The 24,135-nt window shown below is 36.7% G+C and overlaps 1 protein-coding gene across 5 annotated transcripts in view; it reads left to right on the forward strand.

Moving 5' to 3' along the window:
• SPG11 (SPG11, spatacsin vesicle trafficking associated) overlaps positions 1-24,135 on the forward strand; it is a 39,876-nt gene that overhangs the window by 13,384 nt on the left and 2,357 nt on the right. For 4 of the 5 annotated variants that reach the window (XM_026060780.1, XM_026060778.1, XM_026060779.1 and 1 more), the window contains 25 exons: positions 303-510; positions 1,015-1,218; positions 2,137-2,243; positions 3,053-3,198; positions 4,030-4,191; positions 4,975-5,041; positions 5,529-5,694; positions 6,585-6,790; positions 7,572-7,680; positions 8,299-8,458; positions 9,690-9,947; positions 10,188-10,388; positions 10,712-10,819; positions 12,007-12,169; positions 12,580-12,794; positions 13,143-13,887; positions 14,759-14,901; positions 16,336-16,534; positions 17,560-17,697; positions 19,390-19,523; positions 20,268-20,375; positions 20,985-21,153; positions 22,026-22,114; positions 22,665-22,820; positions 23,660-23,811. In XM_026060780.1, the coding sequence (XP_025916565.1) occupies positions 303-510; positions 1,015-1,218; positions 2,137-2,243; positions 3,053-3,198; positions 4,030-4,191; positions 4,975-5,041; positions 5,529-5,694; positions 6,585-6,790; positions 7,572-7,680; positions 8,299-8,458; positions 9,690-9,947; positions 10,188-10,388; positions 10,712-10,819; positions 12,007-12,169; positions 12,580-12,794; positions 13,143-13,887; positions 14,759-14,901; positions 16,336-16,534; positions 17,560-17,697; positions 19,390-19,523; positions 20,268-20,375; positions 20,985-21,153; positions 22,026-22,114; positions 22,665-22,820; positions 23,660-23,811 (4,513 nt within the window). Of the gene's footprint in view, positions 1-302; positions 511-1,014; positions 1,219-2,136; positions 2,244-3,052; positions 3,199-4,029; positions 4,192-4,974; positions 5,042-5,528; positions 5,695-6,584; positions 6,791-7,571; positions 7,681-8,298; positions 8,459-9,689; positions 9,948-10,187; positions 10,389-10,711; positions 10,820-12,006; positions 12,170-12,579; positions 12,795-13,142; positions 13,888-14,758; positions 14,902-15,223; positions 15,437-16,335; positions 16,535-17,559; positions 17,698-19,389; positions 19,524-20,267; positions 20,376-20,984; positions 21,154-22,025; positions 22,115-22,664; positions 22,821-23,659; positions 23,812-24,135 lie in introns of those variants that run through there. The other variant, XM_026060781.1, reaches the window with a different exon arrangement.

A 24,135-nucleotide genomic window follows, 5' to 3' on the forward strand; every position in this document is an offset into this window, starting at 1 on the left:
CTGGAGAGAAGAGGCTGGAACTAGCTGAAAAAGACTTATCTAATGAGTTGCTATTTGTTGTAAATGAGATAATCCTCTATGTTTTGTAAAGCTAGTTACAGGGTAGTATTGTGTTTAGCTTTTCCAGCGTAAATCTCTAACTAGCTGTAACAGTGATTTATCTCAACATCATCTTTGCAAAAGGAAATACCAACTCATTAAAAATATATACACATATAAAGAAATGTCACTATTTCCCTAAATAGTGTTTGTTTGTGAGAGTTTCTTCTTTGTGTGTGTGTGTTTTTTTTTTTTTAATGCAGAATTCAAGAACTGTAATCCTGAGGCTCTTTGGAGGCACCTGACAGCCCAGCATGATTGGCTTAGTCTTTGTTCATGGATTGAAGAATCTGAGCCCCACCAAACTTCACGTGGACCAGTTAACTGGCCCCTTCTGACTCCAGACATTGTTGACAGAAACATGTTATGTAGTGGCTACATGAGAAATGAAATATTAAACAAACTGGCTAGGTATGTGCCCTTCCTGTGTTATACTAATTTTCTATTTTACATGGAACCAAAATCAAATAGTTGTAGAAGTACATGTTAATAAAATCTTTGATACCTATTAATTTTTATATAGTATTTGGTGCCCTTTTTTAAAACAGCACAAATCCTTTAATAAAGTTAGTCTTGTGCTTGCACTTTCAATACTCTGAAAATAGTAGCAAGCATGGGAGCAATGAAAATCCTCCCATAAAGGTTATATTCCTGCTGCCCATTTTAGTGCAAGGGATAAAATTTTAACTGTAATATTTCACTTTTCACACCTCATTCTCTGCAATGAACAGTAGCATCTAAGATCTTGGTAGAGTGCTATCAAACTTTATGTATTTTGGTGTGTTATGTTTGCCTTGGTAATGAAATAGTTCCCTAGAAGATCTGCTTTGTAGTTTTGAATTAAAACCACATTTCAGAACTTGTGAAAGAGATAGCTGCCTAATCAGTGTGTATGCTTTTTCTTTTTTCTGATAGAAATGGAATTTTTGTCCTTTCTGAGTTAGAAGATTTTGAACTTCTGCTCCAAAGATTGTCTTACCTTGGGGGAGTAATGCAAAATCCTCACCCTGTTCCAAAATACAATGCTACAAGTGGTTTGGACTTCCATACTCGTTTTGTTCTTCACTGTTTAGAACGTAATTTGCAGTATCTATTATACACTTACTTAGACTACTACAGGTATGAATGYTGTATTCATCCATCAGATTACATGCTGATTTAAATAGTAAAACACAACTTTATTAACTGTCAGTAGAAATTTTCCTAGGACCTTGCTGCTTGGCAAGAAAGACTGCTTGGGTCCCAGCAGCGTCATTTCATGAAAAGCTGGGGCAGTGTGTTAGATTTCATGCTTTATTTTGGAGCTTTGTTCATGTTGTCTTGTCATGATTATTTGCATGTCAGACAGTAAAGGAAACCATTATATGTGTAATCAGTATAACACGATAAGCAGTGCAATCTTAAGTGAGCCAAGCCAACTTGTTCTTCAGAAACTCTCTCACTTGAGCACAGGCATGGGTTTATTCTCGATACATTGACAAATAAAGGAATTTCTGGTTTCCGTCTAAATTAGGATTAGTTGGGATTTCAAGAGGAGAAAGAAATACTAAGTTTTGGAACTGTGTGTGTACTTTGCATTTAAAGAATACTTTGCAATAAAAAATTCTTAGTTCTAACGCCGATCTAACAGTGCAGTTGAGTGAGAAAGTAGAAGTGGGACAGAGGAAAGCCTACAACTCAGACTAGTTGCATAAAATATTCAGACTATGCAAAGAATGTTTTTTATGAATTGAACCCCTTCTTTGAGAAGTGTTTGGGATTGTCAGCCTGGGAAACTACTACTTTCGTTTATAGAAGCAAACAAGCACAGAAATGTAGTCTTAAAGAAGGGAACCGCCAGAGATGGCGGATCAGTTGGAGCTGCACATCTTGTACTGATAGGTGATATGATTTGACTCTGTCACGATAATGAAATGAATTACTGTATCACCAAGTCAGATGCTCTTAACTTTTAATGAGCGTTACTGAGGCAGAGGGTGGTGGTTTCTATGAATGAGTATTGTATTTTCACTGTGCTGCTGCTTGTCTTGTTTCCAGTTTAACTCCTTCAAACTGTCCTATTTTGAATAACAAGGAATTGCATGAAGCTCATCCCTGGTTTGAATTTCTCGTGCGGTGTCGAGGGGTTGCCAGTAACCCACGAGGTAGGAAGCTGGCCTCACTCAGCTATGGCCTGATGTTTAAACTGCTAGCCAAGTATTTGGGACACCTGGGTTTATTCCTCTGTTCTGCTGCAGACTCTTTGACCATAGTAAATCATTTACRTGTGCATCAGTTCCCCATCTCTTAAAATATTGATGATAATTCCTACTTAAACAATTGCGAGTATAAACACATAAAGATTTTGAGGCTGTAGATATGTCAAAATTGGTTTGTGTATGATCATCATAGCTTCCAATCTGATTATTTTAGTAAAAGGTTGAGCAGAAGGAGAATACATAAGGAAATACATACACATTAAAATTATAGCTTCCTCTAAGTTTTACAGTGCATTTTSACTTCTCTGCACCTTGGATTATGTCTTTGCTTGGACCAAGACTTTTTTTAGTTAATGTTTGAAAATCACTAGAATTTGTGCCCTTTATTCATTTAACTCTTTTTAAAAAGCCTTTCATCTTTTGTAGAGGAACACATTAACAGATGATAAAAATAATGATCAAATGCAGCTTGCATTTTTTCAGAAAATGTGATTAGTATTAGTAATTAGTGATGAAATGCAAAAATGTGGGATTTGATCCAACTCAATCTTCATAGGTAAAACTGTGGCTTGAAATCAGGGAAAACTTAATACAAACTAGAAGGACTTATCTGTATTTGTGAGTAAATCAAGAAAAACATCACTTCTAAAATAAATAGAAAATTCAACTTGTTTCTTAGTCATAGAGCAGTTTTAAGCATAAATGAATAATACTGTTTTTTTCATGAAATTAAATCTCACTTTTCTTCCTTCTAGATCCAAAAATGATTTTTCAGGCTAGTCTAGCAAATGCTCAGATACTGATTCCTAGTAATCAAGCCAGTGTGAACAGCATGCTACTGGAAGGACGTACACTGTTAGCACTTGCAACCACGATGTATGCACCTGGAGGTATTGATCAGGTACTGCGTGCAACAAATTACGGACAAGTTTTTGGAGAGGTTCTCACTTGATGTTGAAAACTGAAAGAATAAGTTGCTAAAAATGAATACGCACATAATTTCTTCTCATGCAAAAACATGGGTTTGGTGTCGCATGTTTCAATTTTAATTGACTAAATGTTACTTGCACAGTAGAGTGCTTCAGAAAGTAACATGGTTTAGAAACAGCAAGGCCTAGTGGATGTGAGTTGGATTCTTTAGCTCCTTCGTAGCAGTTATAGCTGAGAATGTTTATAGATGCTCGTATTCTTAAAATAGTTTTAGTTTAKGAAAAGATTTTCCATAAACTTTTAAAATGATGTGCCTGTACTTATTAGACCGCTATCCCCTTTTACAGTCATTTGTCATTTTTGACTAAATGAAACAATGGGTAGTTAGTCTCCTCTTCTGTTTGGGTCTGAATAGATGTTAGTCAGCTTCCTTTTTTTATTCGTAAACACTAAAAATCTGGGCACACATCAAAAACTGTTTTGCTTACTGGTTAYATTGTGCTAACCAATTGTATTGTGTTACAGAGATTAAAAAACACATTATAAAAATACAGGCAGTAGAACAGATTTTATTAATACAGACAGCTTTGTTATATATAGCAGAGTAGCCTAAAACTACAGTTATTGTTGAAGGTTTGTCCAATATAACTTACAAGGATTTTTCGGAATATTTTTTCTGTGTTATTACCATACGCCAAATTCCCGCAAATTAGATAGTTTGGCACATTCAAAGATTGTTTTATTATTGTCCTAATGCAGTTATTTCTTCCTAGTGAAATAATTTTACTTCTTTTCAATATAGGTTCTTCAGAATGAAGATGAGGAAAGAACTGTAAAGAAAGTTGATCCACAGCTCTTAAAAATGGCATTGACTCCTTACCCCAAGCTTAAAGCTGCTCTATTTCCCCAGTGTAATTCTCACGGAATTTTGCCACCTGACATCTCTCTCTACCATCTTGTTCAGGTATACAAAATTTTTTCTTAATAGAGCTGTTTGGCAAAAGAAAAGTAAACTAAGAGAAGTTTGTTTTCAGCTAAATCCTGGTAGGCAGGGACAATGTTGTTTTCTTGGAATCCTTAACTAGGGGCTAAAGTTTATAGCTATATTCTAATTTTTTTTTTGGTAAATGGTATCTCAATACTAGTTATAATGAGTCTGGCATTTTTAATCCAGACATGTAAAGACATCTGCAATGTTTAACTTCAGCAGAGGTTATGTGTGACAGTCCTGGAATGTCAGAAAAATAATATTCTTGCTGTATTCAGTGATCAGGTTGTTCAGTATTATAAAAAATGAAACTGTTTTAAATTGTCTAAGGGAAATTGAAATTTAGAATTAAAGGATAACATCTCCTGGAATGTTATGACAAACATTTCTGGGCAAATGACATCTGCTTGAGATGTGTGGTATGAAATGACAAACTGATAGGTGGAAGAAATAACTGTGAATGAGTTATTCATTATTAGGAAAGTGGTAGTTTGCTAAGATCACAGTTCAGCAAAGTACTTGAACGTGTTCTTTCCCATTTCCTTAGACTAAAGTCTAAACATTTCTTTGCACTTGTTTGCATTCTGGTCCTACATCAGTTGATAAATACGTGCTTTTGAGAGAGAACTGCACAAGGTACAACTAGCAGCTCAGACAGTTCTTGACTGTCTGCTACTGTAGCTCCCTGCAATATTCTGTAGTCTGGTCTGATGTCAAAATCTTAAACCGACTGAGTGTATTTTGTGTCTAATCTTTCAGTCATTAGTGCCCTTTGATCCCACTAAATTGTTTGGCTGGCAGTCAACAAATACTCTTGCTTTATCAGGTATGTCACTCTCTAGTTTTATATGCTTTGTTAGCCTGTTTACTTCAGATAAAATACCTTTCAGTGGAATCGTTTGGCTGATAAACCTATTCAAAAGGATATTCCTTTTACAAAAAAAATAGCTGATTTTACTAAAAATTTGCTTTGAAATTAATCATGGCTAGATGGATTGTCTTTTTTTCCCTAAGTTCTTCACAGACAGAAATCTTTATAAAGTACTATGAGATAGGAAAGCATTATTTTCTTCTTTTAAAGGCAAATTGAGGTCCTAAGAAGAAATGATCTGAGCATGGCTATTAGAAAAAGTTAGTGTTAGAGTTCTGTATTTACAATAAGAACTGGAATTCCAGTGGGATTGGGTATGTTGAAGTTTAAATTAGAGCAAGAGAGGTATTTGACTATCATCTCGTGTTCAGTAGCTGAAACCCATTTCCTATGTTTAAATCAACTGTTTATCAGCTCATAAAAATGATGATATTCTTTCTAGATACGTCAAGTGACTTTCCTCATTTTTCTTCCCCTGAACTGGTGAATAAATATGCTATAATGGAACGACTGGATTTTTTGTACTATTTGCACCATGGACGCCCGTCATTTGCTTTTGGTACATTTTTGGTCCAGCAGTTAGTAAAGAGCAAATCCCCCAAACAGTTGTAAGTCTTCTAAAAATGGTATTTGGATCATTCTTTTGATGTTACAACCTAGCACAAAAGCTACATTAATCCTCCCTGACATCAAACAGCAGTGGTGTGCAGATCATCCCAAGAACACAGAATGATGTATAATTTACGTGTTAACCAGCTGAAATTTTAGGTGTCCTGGAAATCCGTTCAATCTAGCATTTGGTAGCATAGAAATAAAATATCATCTAAAAGAAGGTGAGCTTTAATTTGAATTACTAAATAATATCCACACAATGAAAGCAAGGAATGAAAAATGTTCTAGTTGTATCAAACACAAGTAGGTGGTTCTTCTCGTGAACTGAGCCTCTAGGTCACTTTGTAGAAAAAAGATGCCACTTTGACAAGTCCTAAGATTGAATTTAAAATTCATGTCAGACTCAAGCATCCCTAAATTTTTCAGTTACTAGTATGGAAAAATTTCAGATATCCAGTGAGCCGGTTACTGTTTTGAAGCCTTTTACAGTTAATTCAGTGCAATCCACAAATCAGTTTCAGGTTCTTGATGCTGCAGTGCTTAGATTGTAAATTCTGCAGTGGAACATTTTATACTAAAAACTACTGACAGTGGTTTTATTATTATTATTAGTTATAGTGTCATTTGCATTGGCTTTAGTTTTTATTAAAGTTTATCAGATTTCAAACTCTGTGCATGTCCTTTGAACATTTATCACGTACAAGGCTTTATTCTCATACCTACATTTATTCTAAATGTGAAATTCTTGGTTAGTAAATACCTTCCATGCTACTAAAGTCTTTGTGAGGTTAGTGAACTTTGTAAATACTTATTTACATGGGAAATATTTGTATTTGACAGRTCAGTTAAAAATCATATGTATTAACTGGTGTTCTTTTTGTTCTAGGATTCAGCAAGCAGGAAATGAAGCCTATATTTTAGCCCTTTCTTTCTTTCATACACCTTCAATAGGAGCAGCCTGTGTTTGTTTTCTAGAATTGCTTGGTCTCGACAGCCTCAAACTCAGAGTTGATATTAAAGTTGCAAACATGATTTTCAATTATAAAACTAGAAATGAAGAATCTCAGCACAATCCAATAAGAGAATCTTTKGGTAAGTGTGTCTTTTGTTTGTTTTAAAATTGGGTAATATATATTGTTTGGGATGAGAAGCAGAGAAGGATTGAAAGATGATGCCTAATCTCTCAGAAAGAGTAAGATCATTCTTTGAAGAGCTAAGAATTTTGCTGTTCTTATATTGCTGCTTCTTGCTAATCTTCAAGGTGCAGCTTGAACCTGGCATACCAAATAAGGCAGGAAGGCTGCAATATGATAAGCAGCCAGAATTGCAGTAGTCTCTAATGGATAGAGTCAAACAGCTGCCTAAGGCTCAGTGTAATTTTTAGTAAGATGCAGCTTAATGTTTTAATATAACTAGAGGATTAAATAGAGGGACATTACCAAATCTCTTTTCTCTTTCTTACTTGAATTCTGTCTTACAACTGTATCAAAATCAGATGTTTGAAACTGAGAAGACATTAAATTTGTCCTAGGAGTAACTTTAGAAAGTTGTATGCACAATTCCATAGGGTTTTTTTTTGTCCTGACTAGGAAACTAGTGGGGTTAATTTCCATTTTCCTGATAGTTCTAAAAATATGTTGTTTAGAACTATAGATCAGGCTTATTAAAAAAAAAAAAAAAAAAAAGCTTAGATGATTTGAAAGCTGAAATTCTTGTTCAAAAATCATGTAGGCACTTTGTACCTGACTTGACATACTTACTGAAGTGTTTACATTAATAGGACTTGAGCTTCTTGTTTACTCTGCTACCTTTGAAAATATTTCTCTAATGCCAAAATAGTATCTCAGAAATAGTAATACATTCTTTCAAACAGTTGAAAAGTTAACAAAATTGGCTGATGGTGAAAAAGCAGCAGCAGCAGAAATTCTTACCTGCTTAGAAGAAGCCTTTTGGGATACAATTGAGCATCAAGGAATAAAAAAGTGAGTAAAACATGATTTAAAAATTTTTTATGCTGACAAGTTGACATTGAGCATTGAATTTTAATGTTTGTGTATTCAGGCATTATTAAAGAGATCTGTTTATATTTTATTGCAGTAAACTGAATAACAGAATTTGAATTTAGCRTATAATCTTGGTATTTCAAATGATAGAGGTAATAGATATATATTGGCAAGAATAATGAAATGCAGTCACCATTTTAAACTTACTGCTCCGCAGCACTCTTGCAGCACCCTGGCTTAGAAGTAAAGATTGCTGAATTCTTTTCAAAGCTTACATTCTCAAGATTGGGCAGCATACCTGCCTCGGTGGGAGTGTGCGCAGAGAGCGTAGTGTGGAAGCTCCTGCAGTGGAATCTGATCTAATCTGTGATGAAGTCAATGGAAATGCTTGTGCTGGCATTTGCAGGCAGTGGATCTCAGGCCATATGATCAGCTTACACATTATTAACATCTGATATAAATATCACATTATTACAGCTGAACTTCAAAAGCTTGTTTTTATGTCTCTTTTTTTTCCCTTTTTTTCTGCTTTTAGATACAGTACACGAAGGTAAAAGCAGATATGCTGAATTAAAGTTATCTTTAAATTCCATGCAGGACGTCTAATGACTCTAGAAGGCAGTGGTCTTTGGTAATGCAATTCTGTAAGCTCCATAATACCAGACTGAGTACATCGTACCTAAAGGAATGTGCTAAATCCAATGACTGGCTGCAGTTCATCATCCAAACCCAGCTGTACAGCTACCAGCCGGATGAGGTAAGCTAACTGTCTATAATATTAAATGAAGATAGAGATTTTTGTGCAAGGATGCTCTTCATCAGTGATGGTCTTTTTGAAATAAAAAAATAATAATAAAAAGGAAAGAAAAAAGTATTCTTACAAAAGGATATCACATTGGAGGGACAATGTGAAATTGAAACCTAATCACTTACCGTTGAGTTAGAAGTTGTCTCAGGACGTTTGGCGTCCTCTGTTCATGATTCCTGCACAGCTGGGTTTCTCCCCTTTTCTACTTTTCCCTGCCTCTTGGTATGTGGAAAGCTTAACACAAGACAAAAAACTGACTCCAGAGGAAACTGACTCTTCAGCAGATGGAGTAAAATGCTTCTAAGGGCATGAAAGCTAACTATCAAAAGAGATTAGGAAAAAGCTCCCCATTTGAAAAATTGTATGTGGTGGTGTTAATCAGTAGTCAGGAAAAAGCAGTATTCAGAGAGAAGTGATTTCAGTCTATCTTTGAAGTGAATTGGACACAAAACTGTTTGCCAAAAAGGGACTTCATTTTCATGTTAAGTTTACTTATTATTTTGGCATGTTCATATTGTTTTTGTAGTTTTAATTTCCTTTTTAAAATCATTTAGTTACTAGCTTTTGTATTGGAGAGGTATATGTTCAATATAAATTTTAATAAACCAACTCATCTTTCATTTCAAAACTTAAGTCAATCTTTTATGTTAAGATATGGAAGTTTTGAGAATCCAAGTCTTCCACTTCTGTTATTTAGCATAATTTAAAAAGTAATAAARTATTACCAATATGTAAAAATTAAATGAAATTTAGAAAAAATAATATAAGAACTGTAAAAATCTGGTTTAGGTAATACTCAGCAGGCCTGGGATTTTAACTTGTATCTCTTCATTACTCTTTCTAAAAAAAGAAAAATCCATAATTACACAAAAATAACTAACCAGACACTAGAATTCCTTTTCATGATATATTGGTAGCAGTACAAGATACAGGTGAGGATGAAAGTGAGTGTCTCTAGGAGGCATTTTACCTTCATGTAAAAGAAAGAATTTCGATATTTTGTTATAGTATTTCATACTTACAGAACACTTTTACCTCTCTAGATCTCCAGAAATGTACTAAAAAATTTGAAGAATGTTTTGCTTGACTTTTCTGCAAGTACTTAGTACTTCCTGCCTCCTTCCCCCTCATTCTCTTTGAATCTCGCTCTATATAGATGCTTTTGATTCTGTTTTCCTAGGTCATTTCTATCCTTCAAGATTTCGCTCCCATTTTACGAGATCACTTGACACTGGCATTGGAGAAGTTACCATTTTTGTGCCCTGATGTAGGAGGTCCTCAGAACAGTGCTACAAATATGTCTGAGAGCAAAAATGAGGATAGCCTGTTCCAAATCCTTTTTCAATGTCAGGGGAACTCCAACCCTTCATGTTACCTTTTGGCTGAAGGAATGAGGCAGCACGCTCCCTTTCTGAGTGTATTAGCAGCATGTTTTCAAGTGAGTATTAATTAAGTTATTTATCTTCTAGAGGTATGAATAATAAAAAAGTGACAATTTAGACATTTTTATTGCACATAATTTTGTGAAATGGTATATAGTAGGTTGTATTCATCAAGTTTTTCTCAGTTCTGATAATAATTGTTCTGATTAGGATGACATATTTGGTCGAGTGATATATAATGAAGTGACATTTGTCTTCTGGTTGTTATAAAGCTATTGTTTTTGTCCATTTGGCAGGATGCCAACATTATCCATTGCCTCTGTGTTTGGATAATTACTACTGTGGATAGTGTTACCAGAGCTGAAGCAACAAACCATATTCAAAGTTCAGTAGAAAATCATGAATGGGATCTTCATGACCTATCAACTATCTGGAAGGTGTTTTTAAGAAAGGAAAAAAGTAAAACACTTATAAATGGCTTCCAGCTCTTTTTAAAGGTAAGGTCACATCTTTTTAGCAGTACTCTTGACTGTATCTCAAATCTTCCTTGGAGAGGAGGTTGCCTGTAGATTCCCCCTCTGTCTTGCTATTTTTAGACTGGATAGCTTGGGTGTAATCCATGAAAAGTCCTGGCCAAATAAGAAAATCTTTGAATGGAAGGAAGTTCTTGCAACTATTACAAATTTGCAAATCATCTATCAAGCTTCTGTGCTGTTTTAAATAAATAAAAACATCATTGTTCTGGCGCTGAGGAATACAAATTCTTCATTTATTGATGTACTTTCAGAAAAGAATTACAACCTGTTTTTGTATCTTAAAGGATTCCCCTTTACTCTRTATCCTGGAAATGTATGAACTATGTATGAACTTCAAAAAATACACTGAAGCTAAAACGAAACTGGAAAAGTTTCAGACAAGTCTCATGAAAGTAAGTAGAATTCATTTTTTGTAAATGTCTTTGCCTAGGTCTTCTCATATTAGAATGCAATAGTCATCTAATGTCATATATGAAAATAATGAAAAAGGGTAAGCTTAGAATAGTCTAGGAGCTAATTTGTGAAGTAACTGGTATCAGCAGATTCTTTTTATTGCTGGCAATTGATGGGAAAATGTTCTTGACCATTTGTTCAATACCCACATTGCATTTAAATCATTTTGTTTTAAGTTGATATGGGCAGACTGAAATACATTTTGTCCACCTTGTGTGAGCAGTTCACTTTCTGAGGGGTGGCATTGACTCAAGCAGGACCACTGGTGGTAAATTGAATTACTTGTGGTGAGTAAATGTGGGATATTCTCTGTTCTGCATTGACTAGAGCAAATGAATATTGTGCTGATAAACCAGTGACTTACAGAGACTATCTATTCAAGACAAACAACTGTTCTTGAATATGTTTGGGAGTTTCTGAAAGGAGCTTTGATACCTCTTTAGTTTTGGCAGTTGTCAGAAACTGTAGACTTTATTTGAAAATGACTCAGTGAACTGAATTACAGTTCTGCAGTCCAATTAAAACACTGAYTCAGCAGTTGATTTTAACAGGACTGAAGTGGTTCCCTGCTGTGTTCCTTGTTTGTCACATGCAGATATTTTCACAAATTATTTTGGTTCTTTCCTTTCCACCACCATTTCCCAGTTCCCTGAACAAGTTAGTAACTAACATTCCATGTCATTAGTGGTTGGTTGTTTTCCTTCCTGCAATTTGAGTTCAGGCTAGATCAGTTTCCCTATGTGCCCTTTGACATACATAATGGCTATGCTTATAAAGTATACAGCTATATGACAAGAGCTATTAATCTAACCATTTATTTTACTACCCATTTCCGATTCTTCTTGCATCTTTCATCTGCTCCATGGTTATCGAGGGTAATCAGTGGTTGCCCTGTCATAAAATCTACTACTTTCAGATCAAAGGCAAACACATACRTCAGGGATGGATCAGTGCCCCCTTGGGGATGCTGTTCATTTGTTGGAGAAGGAGTTATGTTTGGTACACTTCTGATTTTCAGCATGATTTCACCAAAATGGACAGAAATTAATCGTTATATTTGCTGCAAAATATGCTTGCAAAAAAACCCCACCTTTCCAGACCTTTAAAAATCTTTTCATATACACAGCTTAAAACCGCAGATGAACTAACACCTGCACAACTACCTGTGCAATGGTTGGAGTCGCAAGCATTGTTTCTTCTAGAATTGATGATGCAGCAGTGTAAAACGGAATATGAACTAGGAAAAATCTTACAGCTGTTTGCTGCAGCAAATGATCTTCTACTTGATGGTAAATAACACATCCTCTACTATATGATCTTATTGCTTTAACCTAATAACCACATATGATGTTTTTGGAGTGATTAAAAATGTTTACTTTGTCTGTTCAGAGTATTTTATTCTTGTGTAGGAATTTATGTAACAAGAATTGGTTCTTACAGTAAATTGCAGTGGGGAAAATGTAATTGCATGTAATTTTATTTGGGAGAACAATTAAGTGCAACTGTATAAGGAACGTATAAGGAATGCACAGGCAATCTACAGAAATTTTAGTTATGGGTTTAGAATATATTTGCAGTCCTGTGAAAGCTTTAGAATGTTAAATCTGCACTTCTTCTCTGGCCAGGTTGCATGAAATAACAGAATTTCTTTGGGTTTAAAAACCAACTGCCTTTAATTGTTTATACTCTTTTAAAACAGGCCCTTATGTGAAGAGACTGTGTGCACTCAGTGAGACCCTGCAGGATTCATCCATATCAATTAATCGTTCCATCCTAACCAGTTACAATACAGAGACATTTCAGAATGAGTGCAGATCAATTCTAGAGCAGCTACAAGAGAAAGGAATGTTCTCACTGGCTCGGAAGGTAGCAGAATTAGCTGAATTGCCCGTGGACAATGTAGTTACCCAGGAGGTACAGTATTGTTAAATAATTATACTTAATACTGCTATTGTTGGCAGTGTTAAGAATGTTACTTCTCAGCCTTTTAAAAAAAAATTCTTTTTCAAATCACTTTCTATTTGAAATGCAAATACAACAAACAAGTTGGCTGCAAGTGCTGTGCTCAAAAGGACAGGGGAGCTCTCTTTATTCTCTTGCAATTTTKACTTGGTATACAACCAGTTTTTTTGGTGAGAAGAGCAGATGGATTTGTTACATATTGGGACACTTAATCTGAATTAATTTTTTAATATTCAGGCCATTCAGTGTGATTTTTCCTTTTTAAAGTATTGTTGTTTAAACCTTCTGTGAATTTTGCAGATTCTAAGAGATCTACATCTGTTAAGAAACACTGGGCAGTGGCATCAAAACCAGACAAGAATTGAATTCTGGAAAAAATGTAATGACAACTTCATGAAAAATTCCATCTCCAGCAAAGCTGCATCTGATTTCTTTTTGAATCAGGCAAACACAGTGTTTGAATCTTCAGCTCATGAGAAGATAAACACCATTATGGAGAAACATTTGTTGCTTACCCTAGCTGGCCATTGGCTAGCTGAGAGTGACTCAGTGTCACTGGATAAATTAGAAGAAATAGAGAAGCAGATCTGGATCTGTCGCATCACACAACAAACCTTATCCACCTATGAAGAGTCAGGCAAATCAAGATTTTCTTGCCATGTTTTAGTGAACACGGATCTTACCTTTGATAACTTAGCTAAGGAGTTTTCTTTTTCAAAGCTGCCTGCTCTGAACACACCAAAATACTTAAAGCTAGAGGGCTTTGCATTCAGAGAATCTCAGCAGACCCTGACTAATGAGGAGGAGGAATCGCTCAAGTTTCTTGTTGGACGCCTCCTTGATGAGGGAAGCGTGCATGAAGCCAGCCGAGTTTGTCACTATTTCCAGTTCTACAGCAGAGATGTTTCACTGGTGTTGCACTGCAGAGCCCTGGCCTCAGGGGAGGCTGGTCTAGACAAATTGCACCCAGATATTCAGACTCTCCTTGTAGCAAGAGAGAAGACAGATGAGAACAGTGCATYGCAGCCAAGCGGAGTCCCAAGCAGTAAGTAACACTAACCAGCTCAGCCACTAATACCACTGTCAGGGCTCCACTGGATTCTTGCTCTTTTGTTTCAGTGTTATTTTGCCGGAAGTCTCTGCAGGAGATAGGGTCTTCCTGACAGTAAGTTATTTACTTGATTCATAAATCCTCTGTTGAAAGGAATTTGAAGCTTTGTAATAGACATTGATTATATGYGCTTCAAGCAGAGTGTTTCTGTATACAATTTTGTAATCTCTTAAGCATTCATTTTTTTTGGATCACAATTCAGTTCAGGTAAAGTAGCATCGTACAGTTCTGTAATTATCTGTGATCCTGCTTTTGGAATACACACTATAGTAAATCTTAAATGTCTTTCTGGAGCTGAAACATGGGAATATTTTAGTTAATGTATTTCTCTAGACTCTTGGTACATTATAATGGTTTTAGTCTTTCTTATTCATAGTAAGGCTGAAGCTGATAGACAGTGTTTGTATATAAAGTACTGTGTGCATATTTATAAAGTCTGAATAAGAAGCTGTCAGCTGGAAAATTACTTTCTAAAATTAACAGGTATGAAGCTTAATAGAAATAGAATAGAATAAATGAAGCTTAAGCCATCAAGAAGACTGCTGAACGCATATACTTGCTCTCCTGCTCTTAGGAATTTTACATCTGAATATTATTACGAATATTTTGTAACATTTGTGTTCTGTCATATTGTTTACACCATAAAACTTCACAAAAAAATCCACAGCTATCATGAGTGCAGTTTTCAAGGACTGAGAAACTATTATATGTTTGCTATAGGTCTGTGGAGTCTTTCTTCACATATAAGGCTTAGTGTTATTATCTGTCTTTATGAGAAAGGAATTTGTTGTATTTTTGTTTCCAGCATCAAGCTTAGAAGACTGGACGCACATTGTGGCTCCTTCTGCAGATGATCATGTTGTTATCGGTCTGAAGGCTCTGACAGATGAATGTGTCCATGGGAGAAACTACTGTAGACAGGTTCTCTGCTTATATGAGCTCTCTAAGGTATGTATCTAATAGCATTGCAGGAGAAACAGTAGTGGTTTGTATCAAGCTGTGCTGCAGAGGTTTGTGGAGAAAAGGATAGAGAGTGTTCACCAGCCGACTGAAAAAAGCTTAGGAGGGAGAAATTACCAAGCCTTTGCATGGGTTAATGGCCAGGTGCATCCTAGGCATTAAGTGTTGAAATGAACTCAACTCCTAGACTCTTCCCTAACCCCTCACCTTATTCCACTAAGCCAGATTCCAGCCTCTTTAATGTGTCTCCTTAATGCGCCTCTTTTATAATCTTTCAAGAATATGTTGCTCATCCAGTACCTTGCTTTAGGCCTTTGTTCTGGGATGCCTTCATGCTCACCAGTGATCCAGAAGAGATCGCAGCTGCATTAGAAGTTCTAGCACAGAGGTGCTCTGCAGACTCCACACTGTGGCAGCTCTTTGGCCCAGACAGCAATAGGAGAAGTAGCAGACTATATTTCTTGCTGCCTCTGCTCCACAGCCTTTGTGCTTGCCTGCAGCCCAGCTCTGCTGTTTTGCCAGAAGATGCTGCTGCACTCTTCTTTCAGGGTACAGAATCCCTTTGTATGGTACTTGGCCCATAGTTTTGGAATGTAGTGTTTGTTTCTGTGAATAAAAGCAGCAATGTGTGCTGAAAATATTAGTGTAATCTACTTTGCAGAGGTTCTTAGGTTCTTCTACAGTGTTTTTCAGGTCTTGAATGTTCAGAGTGAATGCTTTAGGTTTGAGCTAGGGAAGAATGAGTCGTATGAATGGCTTGTTTCCTTCTTGTACTACCCCTAGACTACTTCTCTGAAGCTGGATGTCCATACGTTTGAATTCATAGATTACTGAGTCGATTGTTGTGTTTGAGTTATATTTTTAGTTTAATTTGTAAATTTGTATGGTGTAATATGTTATAGCAGACTAGCTGTGGACCATTTTCAGAGCCTCACCAGTTCCCCTTACAAATATAGCAAATGCAAAAATTAGGGTATCTTTTGCACTGAGAGTCTGTAATATGTAGAGAGGAAGAAAAGTAATCTGATAAGTGAAACTGTCATGTAATAAAACACAATTCTTGGCTTGGGAGGAAATATATATGACCCTCTTGCTTTTACCTATTTTAAGTGTTATGGTTAATATTTGGTTTGGGAAGACATCTCTGTCCAGGACAACAGCTCAGTGAGTGTTAACCTTCAAATAGTGAGTACTTACGTGCCATCTTGAGCTGGAGAGCATTAATACTGAAGATAAACAGATGAAGGCACTGTTAACTGGTGTAAGGACAGGTTATATTTACATTTTTTGAAACTAAGTTTTATCTGTTTCTCCTCCACTCCCCTCTTACATCATCAGGAAGATGATGTACTGCTGGTCAATATATATTCTGTCACTGGAATTTTAGTTGTGTAGCTTCATCTGAATGTACRTGTTTCTTAGGAACTGAACTGCTCCTACAGTGAAATGTCAGCTCGGGACCCTGAAAAAGTGCTTCGAGCAATTCTGTCATCCCACCAGCCAGACAGATGCAAGAAGGCTCAGGCATTCATCACCACCCAGGGTCTCCATCCTGAAACTGTGGCAGAGCTGGCGGCTGAAGAAATCATGCAGGAATTGTTGGTGTCTTCAGAAGGGAAAGGTAGTAAAGGGGCCTGATCTTACCTTTAAGCTCTTTTGGTTTGTAAGTATGATATTTGTGTATCTGAAAAACAGTCCTTGCTCTCAAGATGTTTGAGCGCTAATTATTGTAGTTAATGCTGAGCAGCATTGTAAAGCCTTATACAAACATTTATTATTACTTGCTTATTTTGTGTCCAGTGTGGTATTGCAATAATTAAGGCTTTATTTTTTTATGGATGTAAATTTAATGGTATAAAAGAAGTGCTGTTTCGGTGTTTTAATCATGATCTTTTCAACCCCACATCATCTGACTTGGAAAGACTCCTGTTAAAAACTTTGTAAAAAGCATGGCCCAAAGATTTTCCCTTTTTTTTATTGCGAAATGAGAGATGTTCTTCAAAACGGTGAGAATTTCTCTGGAGGGCTTTTGTAATTGAGTAACTTTGACTGTGCTGCAACAGTAACAGTAAAGTTCCCTGTGAAACAAAGGTGCAGGGTTGAGATTGGTGGGACCAGGCATGCTGTTCTCTGCTCCCCTCACTGCAGCCTTGCACTCTTGCTGCTCACCTCCCATCAGTTCACTTGCATTAGCTCAGATGGTTTGTTGCACCTCCTTCAGAACATTCAACTTGCTAACCCAGCAGAAAGAAGAATTTTCTGTTGAGTTAGTGACTCAGATTGGTTCATGGAAGAGTGTGAGTGTCAGAGCCACTGCAAGGGAGGGGTTAGAATTGTGCTGTAGAAGGGAGAGGAAACTGCTCCTCTTCTCAGCAGCCCCAACCTACTGGATTTGTGAAATCGTAACCGTGGTTACAGTAACAATACTGTTGTTCAATAGGGTTGCACTGGATTGAATTGGCAAGAAATAATATCTGATTCTTAAATTAAAGCGGTAAGATCAAAAGTGTCTCTGGAATTATTTTAGTTCAAGTCCTAGGTCAGTCTCCAGACTGAAGTTATATTWTTWTTTTTTTTTCTGTTAATGTAGCTAACCTCTCCTGAACAACTAGCACTTGTGACAGCTCKCTCTCTCTGTGCATACAGGACAAAAACAGGTTTTGAACCCTGCAGTTGAGAGTCAGGCATTCCTACAGCTGGCTAAGCTGTGCAAGGATCACACATTGGTTGGCATGAAATTATTGGATAAAATTTCTTCTGTGCCATGTGGGGAACTATCATGCAGTAAGTAAATGGCAAATAATACTTGATGCAACTAGTGCATTGTTAATGGTGATATAACTGGGTTTAAAATCATATAACGAAGAATGGAAACAATGCTGAGGAAGCATCTATTACTGATCTCAAACTTGGTGATTAAATCAATAGATCTGAATATATGCACAAGAAATGAACATATTGTTTAAGAGCTAGATTAGTTTACTTTTCATACAAAATACAGATTTTTTTGTGCTAATAGCTGGAAAATACAGTCAGTGAGTTACCTGAACTTCTATAGTTACATGTTACAAAAGGAGAATGCTGTGGCTTTCTTCATATTAACCACGGTTAGAAATTGCTTTCTTTATCCATTCGTTAAATTAACTTTCTAAGTCTTTTGTTTCTGAAGTCCCTTGTACATTTTGTAGCTTTATATATCATGGAGATGTAAATAGGTTTACAAAATGCAGCCAAGGTACTTTTGGCAGCTCATCAGCAGTGCCAAAATGAGATATTTTACTTACTTATTTAGATTGGTTTTTTAAAAGGCTTATTATGGGAAATTTAACTCTGAGGATATGACTTTAGCATGAATTGTCTCCTGAATACTAACAAAGGGAGAACTTCTCATACTGTTTTATCCAGAGTGGTAAGAAAAAGCATCTTCTAAAACACCTTCCTCAGAAATGAAAACATGGCTTAAATTAGGGTTGAAACCGTTCCATTAGAATCCAGCTGTAATACTGGAAATTTGAAAACCTTTGTGAGAAAACAAATAATTAAAAATACCGTTTCATGTTCCATGTAGTCTTTATGTTCCTAACAGATTTGCCCTGTTGTCAGCACAGGGACAAGCAAGGGGACAGCTTTTCCCCCTATTTTGTTCTGTCATGTAATACAGTGTAAAATGGATATTAGTATGTTCTTGTATGGCTTACTAAAAGTTAGGAGAAGAAACTCAGAAGAACGAATGTTGGGAAGTAACAGGTTGTGTTGGGATACTATACCTCTCTTTGAAGTCTATGTGTTATCATACGATATTTTTACACATAGAGGTATAATCAGTTTATTTCAAAATCTGTTGTATAGCTTTGTGAATTTTAGCATATTCTTTTCAAAACCTGCATTTTTAAGTAAGTTGTGTACCAGGTCATATACTACTTTTTTTTATTAAGTGAATTGCATGATGCTGAGAGTATGATCTGGGACTCCACTATGTCACGATTGCTTTACAATACTAGATCAGGCCTTTCACAAAAAATGGAAGATACTATAATTTATTGTTTTAAGTAATTTATTTAGTGTATGGAATTTATTAATTTTTTTTCAAACCCATATGCGAAACCTGCAGCCTTCCTTTTTCAAACAGGGAACTGACTGGTAGTAGTGGGGTGCTGATATATTATACATTTGTCCATCAGCCTTTGGTGAAGGGGGTTGCAAATTCTGTGTGTTGAATAAAATAACATTTCAAAAAATGATCCAAAAAAACCAGACTTTCCCACAGATTGAGAAGCCAGACTGAGCACGCACTGTTACAGAAACTGTTACTTCTTATAGGACATAACTATAAAAACTCAACTTTGTAATCCAATTCTGCTTTTAGCTTGAGAGATTTTATATCCTCTGCAGAGATGGGATCAGTTTTGGAGAGAGACGTAATAATTAACTTCCTCAGCTTATTAACTGAAACACCTGAGTTCTTGTATCCTTCAGTTACAGAATTGCTGATTTTGGCCCATAATTGCTTTAGTTTGACTTGCCACATGGAAGGAATCACTAGAGTCCTGCAGGCAGCACGGCGTCTCACAGATGAACACTTGGCACCTAATGAAGAGTATGGACTTGTGGTATGTGTCTTTGGCCCTATATGTATTTATCCAGATGCCGTGTGAACGTTTCCACGTACATGTTAGCAAATACTGGTGATCTTGAGCCGGTGCAGGGGGAGTAAGATGTGTGACAGAGTAGAATACAGTATTTCACCTCTAATTCACTGGTCTTGTGCTGCCTGTCTCTAGAAGCTGAAGACGGGTGTTTGGTCTGATGTTCACGGGTGCTGATTGACAGATTTTTATATCGTAGAGGCTATTAGAAGACTTTTCTGGAAAAATAGAGGTAGAGACAGTGAAATGCCGAAGTGGGAACAGTGTAGTAGGTTAGACTGGAGATTTCAAAGTAATTCARCCACTAGTGAAATGTGATGGTTTGTAATACCATGCTGTCATCCATCTTTTAGTCCTGCCTAGAAAGGACTCCTCAGGTCTGAGACATGCCCAATATATTGGTGTCACTGCAAGAAGGAAAGTTTTGAGGGGCCTAGAAAGTCCACTGCATATTCATATTTGGTAAAAATGATATCCTTTTACCTCACAATAAAAAAGATGCAGTAGGTTCATTTCAGAGCGGTCTCCTTGGCTTCAAGAGCGTGTCTGCCTAACGCAACCCAACCAGCTGTGCCACGCAGCTGCRTCCGCTGGCACACCGCTGCGTTGCCTTGTGCCGGCTTCCCCCTAGCAAGGTGCTGACCCTCTTGTGAGAGAGGGTCTTTCTCCTTTACTTTACACTTCATACTCGCACTGTTATTTCCACAGGTTCGTCTTCTAACCGGAATCGGCCGATACAATGAAATGACCTACATATTTGATTTGCTGCATGAGAAACATTACTTTGAAGTGCTCATGAGAAAGAAATTAGACCCAGTAGGTGGAGGGTGCTGGGGGGAGAAACTGAAATTTCAGATAATTGTGTCTCTACATCAGAAACTGGTATTTACACAGCAAGGTGGAATTACTTGGAGATTTTAATTACTGGAGTGTAAGAAGGGTTATTCTAGTTTTGTAGTAATGAATTCATTCTGGATTTTATTCTGTTTTTAGTTGAACATGTTTGTTCTAATGCAGTTCAGTACTGCAGTGACAACAGTACTGAAAGATTAAGCTCTAGAATGTCACTTGCAGTTTTCATGGCCTGTTTTGGTTCTACTTCCAGTTACTGTTTAATGGGTTTTTAAAAATTATAAAATAGCAAATATTTATAACTTTCTTGTCACAAAAATAATTTAATTTTAATATTTTTATGTCAATTAATGCGTAGCTACTGGATTTTCTTATCTGACATAATGTAGTCCCCAGCTATATTGCCAAGTATAATACTCCCATTTTGTTTTAAAATAATGTGAAGAAACCTCAAATAGTGTAATAATCACTTTTTGGAAAATTGTACTAGAATAGATTTGCTTGTGAGCAGTAAAATATGAATAAAAAATAGGCTCTTCAAATCTTTAATCTGATATTCTTTCTTCTGACCAGAGTGGGACACTGAAGACAGCTCTACTAGACTACATCAAGCGTTGCCGCCCAGGAGACAGTGAAAAGCACAACATGATAGCCCTTTGCTTCAGTATGTGTCGAGAAATAGGAGAGAATCATGAGGCTGCTGCTTGTATACAGCTTAAACTCATTGAATCTCAGCCATGGGGTGAGTGGGAACTACAAAACCAAGAACTACAAGTTCATTTGTGCTTTTTTTTTTTTAGTACATCAGGTTGCTGCTGTGCTGTTGTCAGCACAACATTACTGACTTCTGAAGAGTGAAATTATCCTTTAATGTTGCACATGCTATTATTGTTTAAGGAGGAAGATGTGATGGGTAAACGCAGTTTTGATTGACTATGTTGTGGTCCTGGTAACATCCATTACACTTCTGCTGGCTGGAAGGAAGGAGTGGTCCTATTTGCTGGGCTTGGAGTATTCTTGTACTCAACAATTTACCTGGCTGCTCTGGTATTTTTTGAAGAGTTGAGATTTTTGGTTCTTACCGTGCTGAAATGTTCCTGTAGTACCATGCATGTTTTCCTCAATTCAGGAGGACAGGATACAGTTTTCAGAGCTTTTTTCTTTTTTTTTGTATTTTTGTGTTAGTTGCTTGTTAACAGCTGAACTTAGTGAGTTCTGTACAGCTCAAAAGATTGCACACTGCAGTCTCACTATGAAATAATTAACTTGCTGTAAAGGCAGCTAAAATAGAAGCTATGCCAAATGCTTTTCTGAACTTAGCTGATAATAGTCAGTGCTTGTATCTACTACAAATGAATGATTTGGATTTCTTTTCAGTTCTTCAGTCATTTGATTAAGGTTCTTGCAATAGCTTTGGTCCATAAAAGAACAAGTATCGCTGCTTCTTTGCCCTTGTTCAGAGCTTTTTTTGTACAAGAAACCTGTTTAGTCTCTTGCTGTTTTCTGCAACAATAGCAGCTGCAGACTTAGTACAAGGAAGTATTTTTGTAGCCTATTTTGTCACCTGTATAAATGATCAGTTATTTGACTTAGGTTTTTTTTTTTCTTTTTCAGAGGAGTCTCTTCAAGACGTGGCAAATTTAAAGAAGCTGCTGATGAAAGCTCTGACTCTCTTTATTGATGCAGCAGAAAGTTATTCTAAGGTAAAATGAGATAGGATGTATGACTTCTGTGTAGCATTGAGAGTGCATAAAGACTGAACTGACCTGGGAGAACAAACAAAGCTGCTCTAAGGAGGTTGTGCAGAATCCCGTCCCAGCTGAAACAGAGCAAAAGAATCTCTTGTGCTCTTGCAATTCAGCAGTATCCCAGAAGTCTCAATAACACTGTTGTATCAAAGAGCTGTCTGTACGCTGTTCCCTGTTCAGACTTTAACATCTAGGATTACATTTAGGTTCCCTAATCTTAGAGAGAAGTGATCACAAACTTAAATGCTTTAAAGGCAAGCAAGAATAGAACAGTATAAAGAGTGTTTAGAAACTAGCCTGATGATGATGATGAAAGTATTTGTGGTGAGTGAAGCTTCATATTAAACTAATGCAGTATGATCGATGGTAAAAGTTGTAGGGATCTAAAAGATGAAATACGAGACAACTTTGAAGTCTTTAGTGTTGCTCTCAGGAATATTTATTGCTTTCTTATAGAAACATGCTTCAGAAACTTGGATTTGTCTTTGTTTGATTTATTAAATAGGACTCCTGTGTCCGCCAGGCCTTGCGCTGCAAGCGGCTAACAAAGCTGATAACCCTCCAGCTGCATTTTCTGAACACCAGTCAGAGTACTATGCTGATTAACCTGAACAGACAGAACTTGATGGATTGCATCATGTCCTTGCCTCGATTCTATCAGGTAGAATAAGAGGATGCTGTAGTCATGCTTTTCTGAGGATGGTTGTTTTAAACAGTGGGTACCTAAGCACTCTGCTCCTGTGAGCATAGTGCACAGCCCTTCCAGGTGGCCACAAAGTCAATGACTGTGATCCCATCATATCGCTACAGTTGGGACCATGCCTGGAGAAGTAGGCTCAGTCCTAGACTGATGGTTTTTTAGCAGTCCTTGTTGGCTTGCTGCATTGTACAGCCAGGACTTCAGCTATCCAAGGGCTCTCATGCTGCTCTGAATCTACGCTACCCACCCCTTGTCTAATTTACATTGGCATCTTCAGTTAGTAAACTTGGAAATAAAAAAAAAAGGCTTTTTAGAGAGAACATATGACCCCCCCCCTTTTGACATCCTGATGTCAGTGTCTTTAACATGATGTTCGCATTTCATTAATTCTGTAGACGGTTGGTTTTTCGGCTTGTGTGGCAGCCACCCCCCCTTCTGCTCCTTCAGGATTTTTTTTTTTTTGAAACAAGGTGAGGAACTCCCACTTTATTTGTTTATATGCACTCCTGTTGCATATAACCTTACATCTCCTTTAAGCAGTTGGATCTATAACAGTAGGCAAAGATTTCCAGTCTTGTAATTAAGGTGAGGCTTGTGTAGACCTTCACATTGTTTAGGAGTGAGGGAAAATTATTTGCATATCTTGTTACCCTTGTATTCCTCTATACTAGGACTGCTCTCAGGAACAGCATAGGTAGATGGGCCAAACAGAAGACCTAAACTACTTTAACTGTAGGAATGTTTCTGTGCAAGAATAAACTCTTCCTGTTCAGTAATGCCAGCATCTGTTCTCTCTGTAGGCTGCTATTGTGGCTGAGGCTTATGACTTTGTTCCAGATTGGGCCAAAGTTCTGTATCACCAAGTGATCRCTAAGGGAGACTTCAATTACTTAGAAGAATTTAAACAACAAAGACTGCTCAAGCCCAGCATATTTGAGGAGATTGCTAAGAAGTAAGTAGTTCTGTAGTCAAACAGGGATGTTTCATTTCTACAGGTGACTTCAGAGGAGCAAGCTGCATGTTTAAAAGCATGTAAATCTTTTTAGTACTATTAAAACCTTTTCTGTGATAAAGCCCAGTATATAGAGACCTGAGGTCTATGTTCAGTTTCTTTTTAAGCACATTGCGGAAATAGCACTAGGTCTGTAATTTTTATTGCGTGGGATAAATAGGGTGCCTTAAGGCTGCTCATGAGATCAAAAAATTTTTTAATGAATCAGAATGAAATAGCCAGGAGAATCAAATGTGTATGTTGAACACAACTCTTTTAAGAAAT

Source organism: Apteryx rowi, unplaced genomic scaffold (assembly GCF_003343035.1).
Source record: "Apteryx rowi isolate R43461 unplaced genomic scaffold, aptRow1 scaffold_170, whole genome shotgun sequence".
Taxonomy (NCBI): Eukaryota; Metazoa; Chordata; class Aves; order Apterygiformes; family Apterygidae; genus Apteryx; species Apteryx rowi.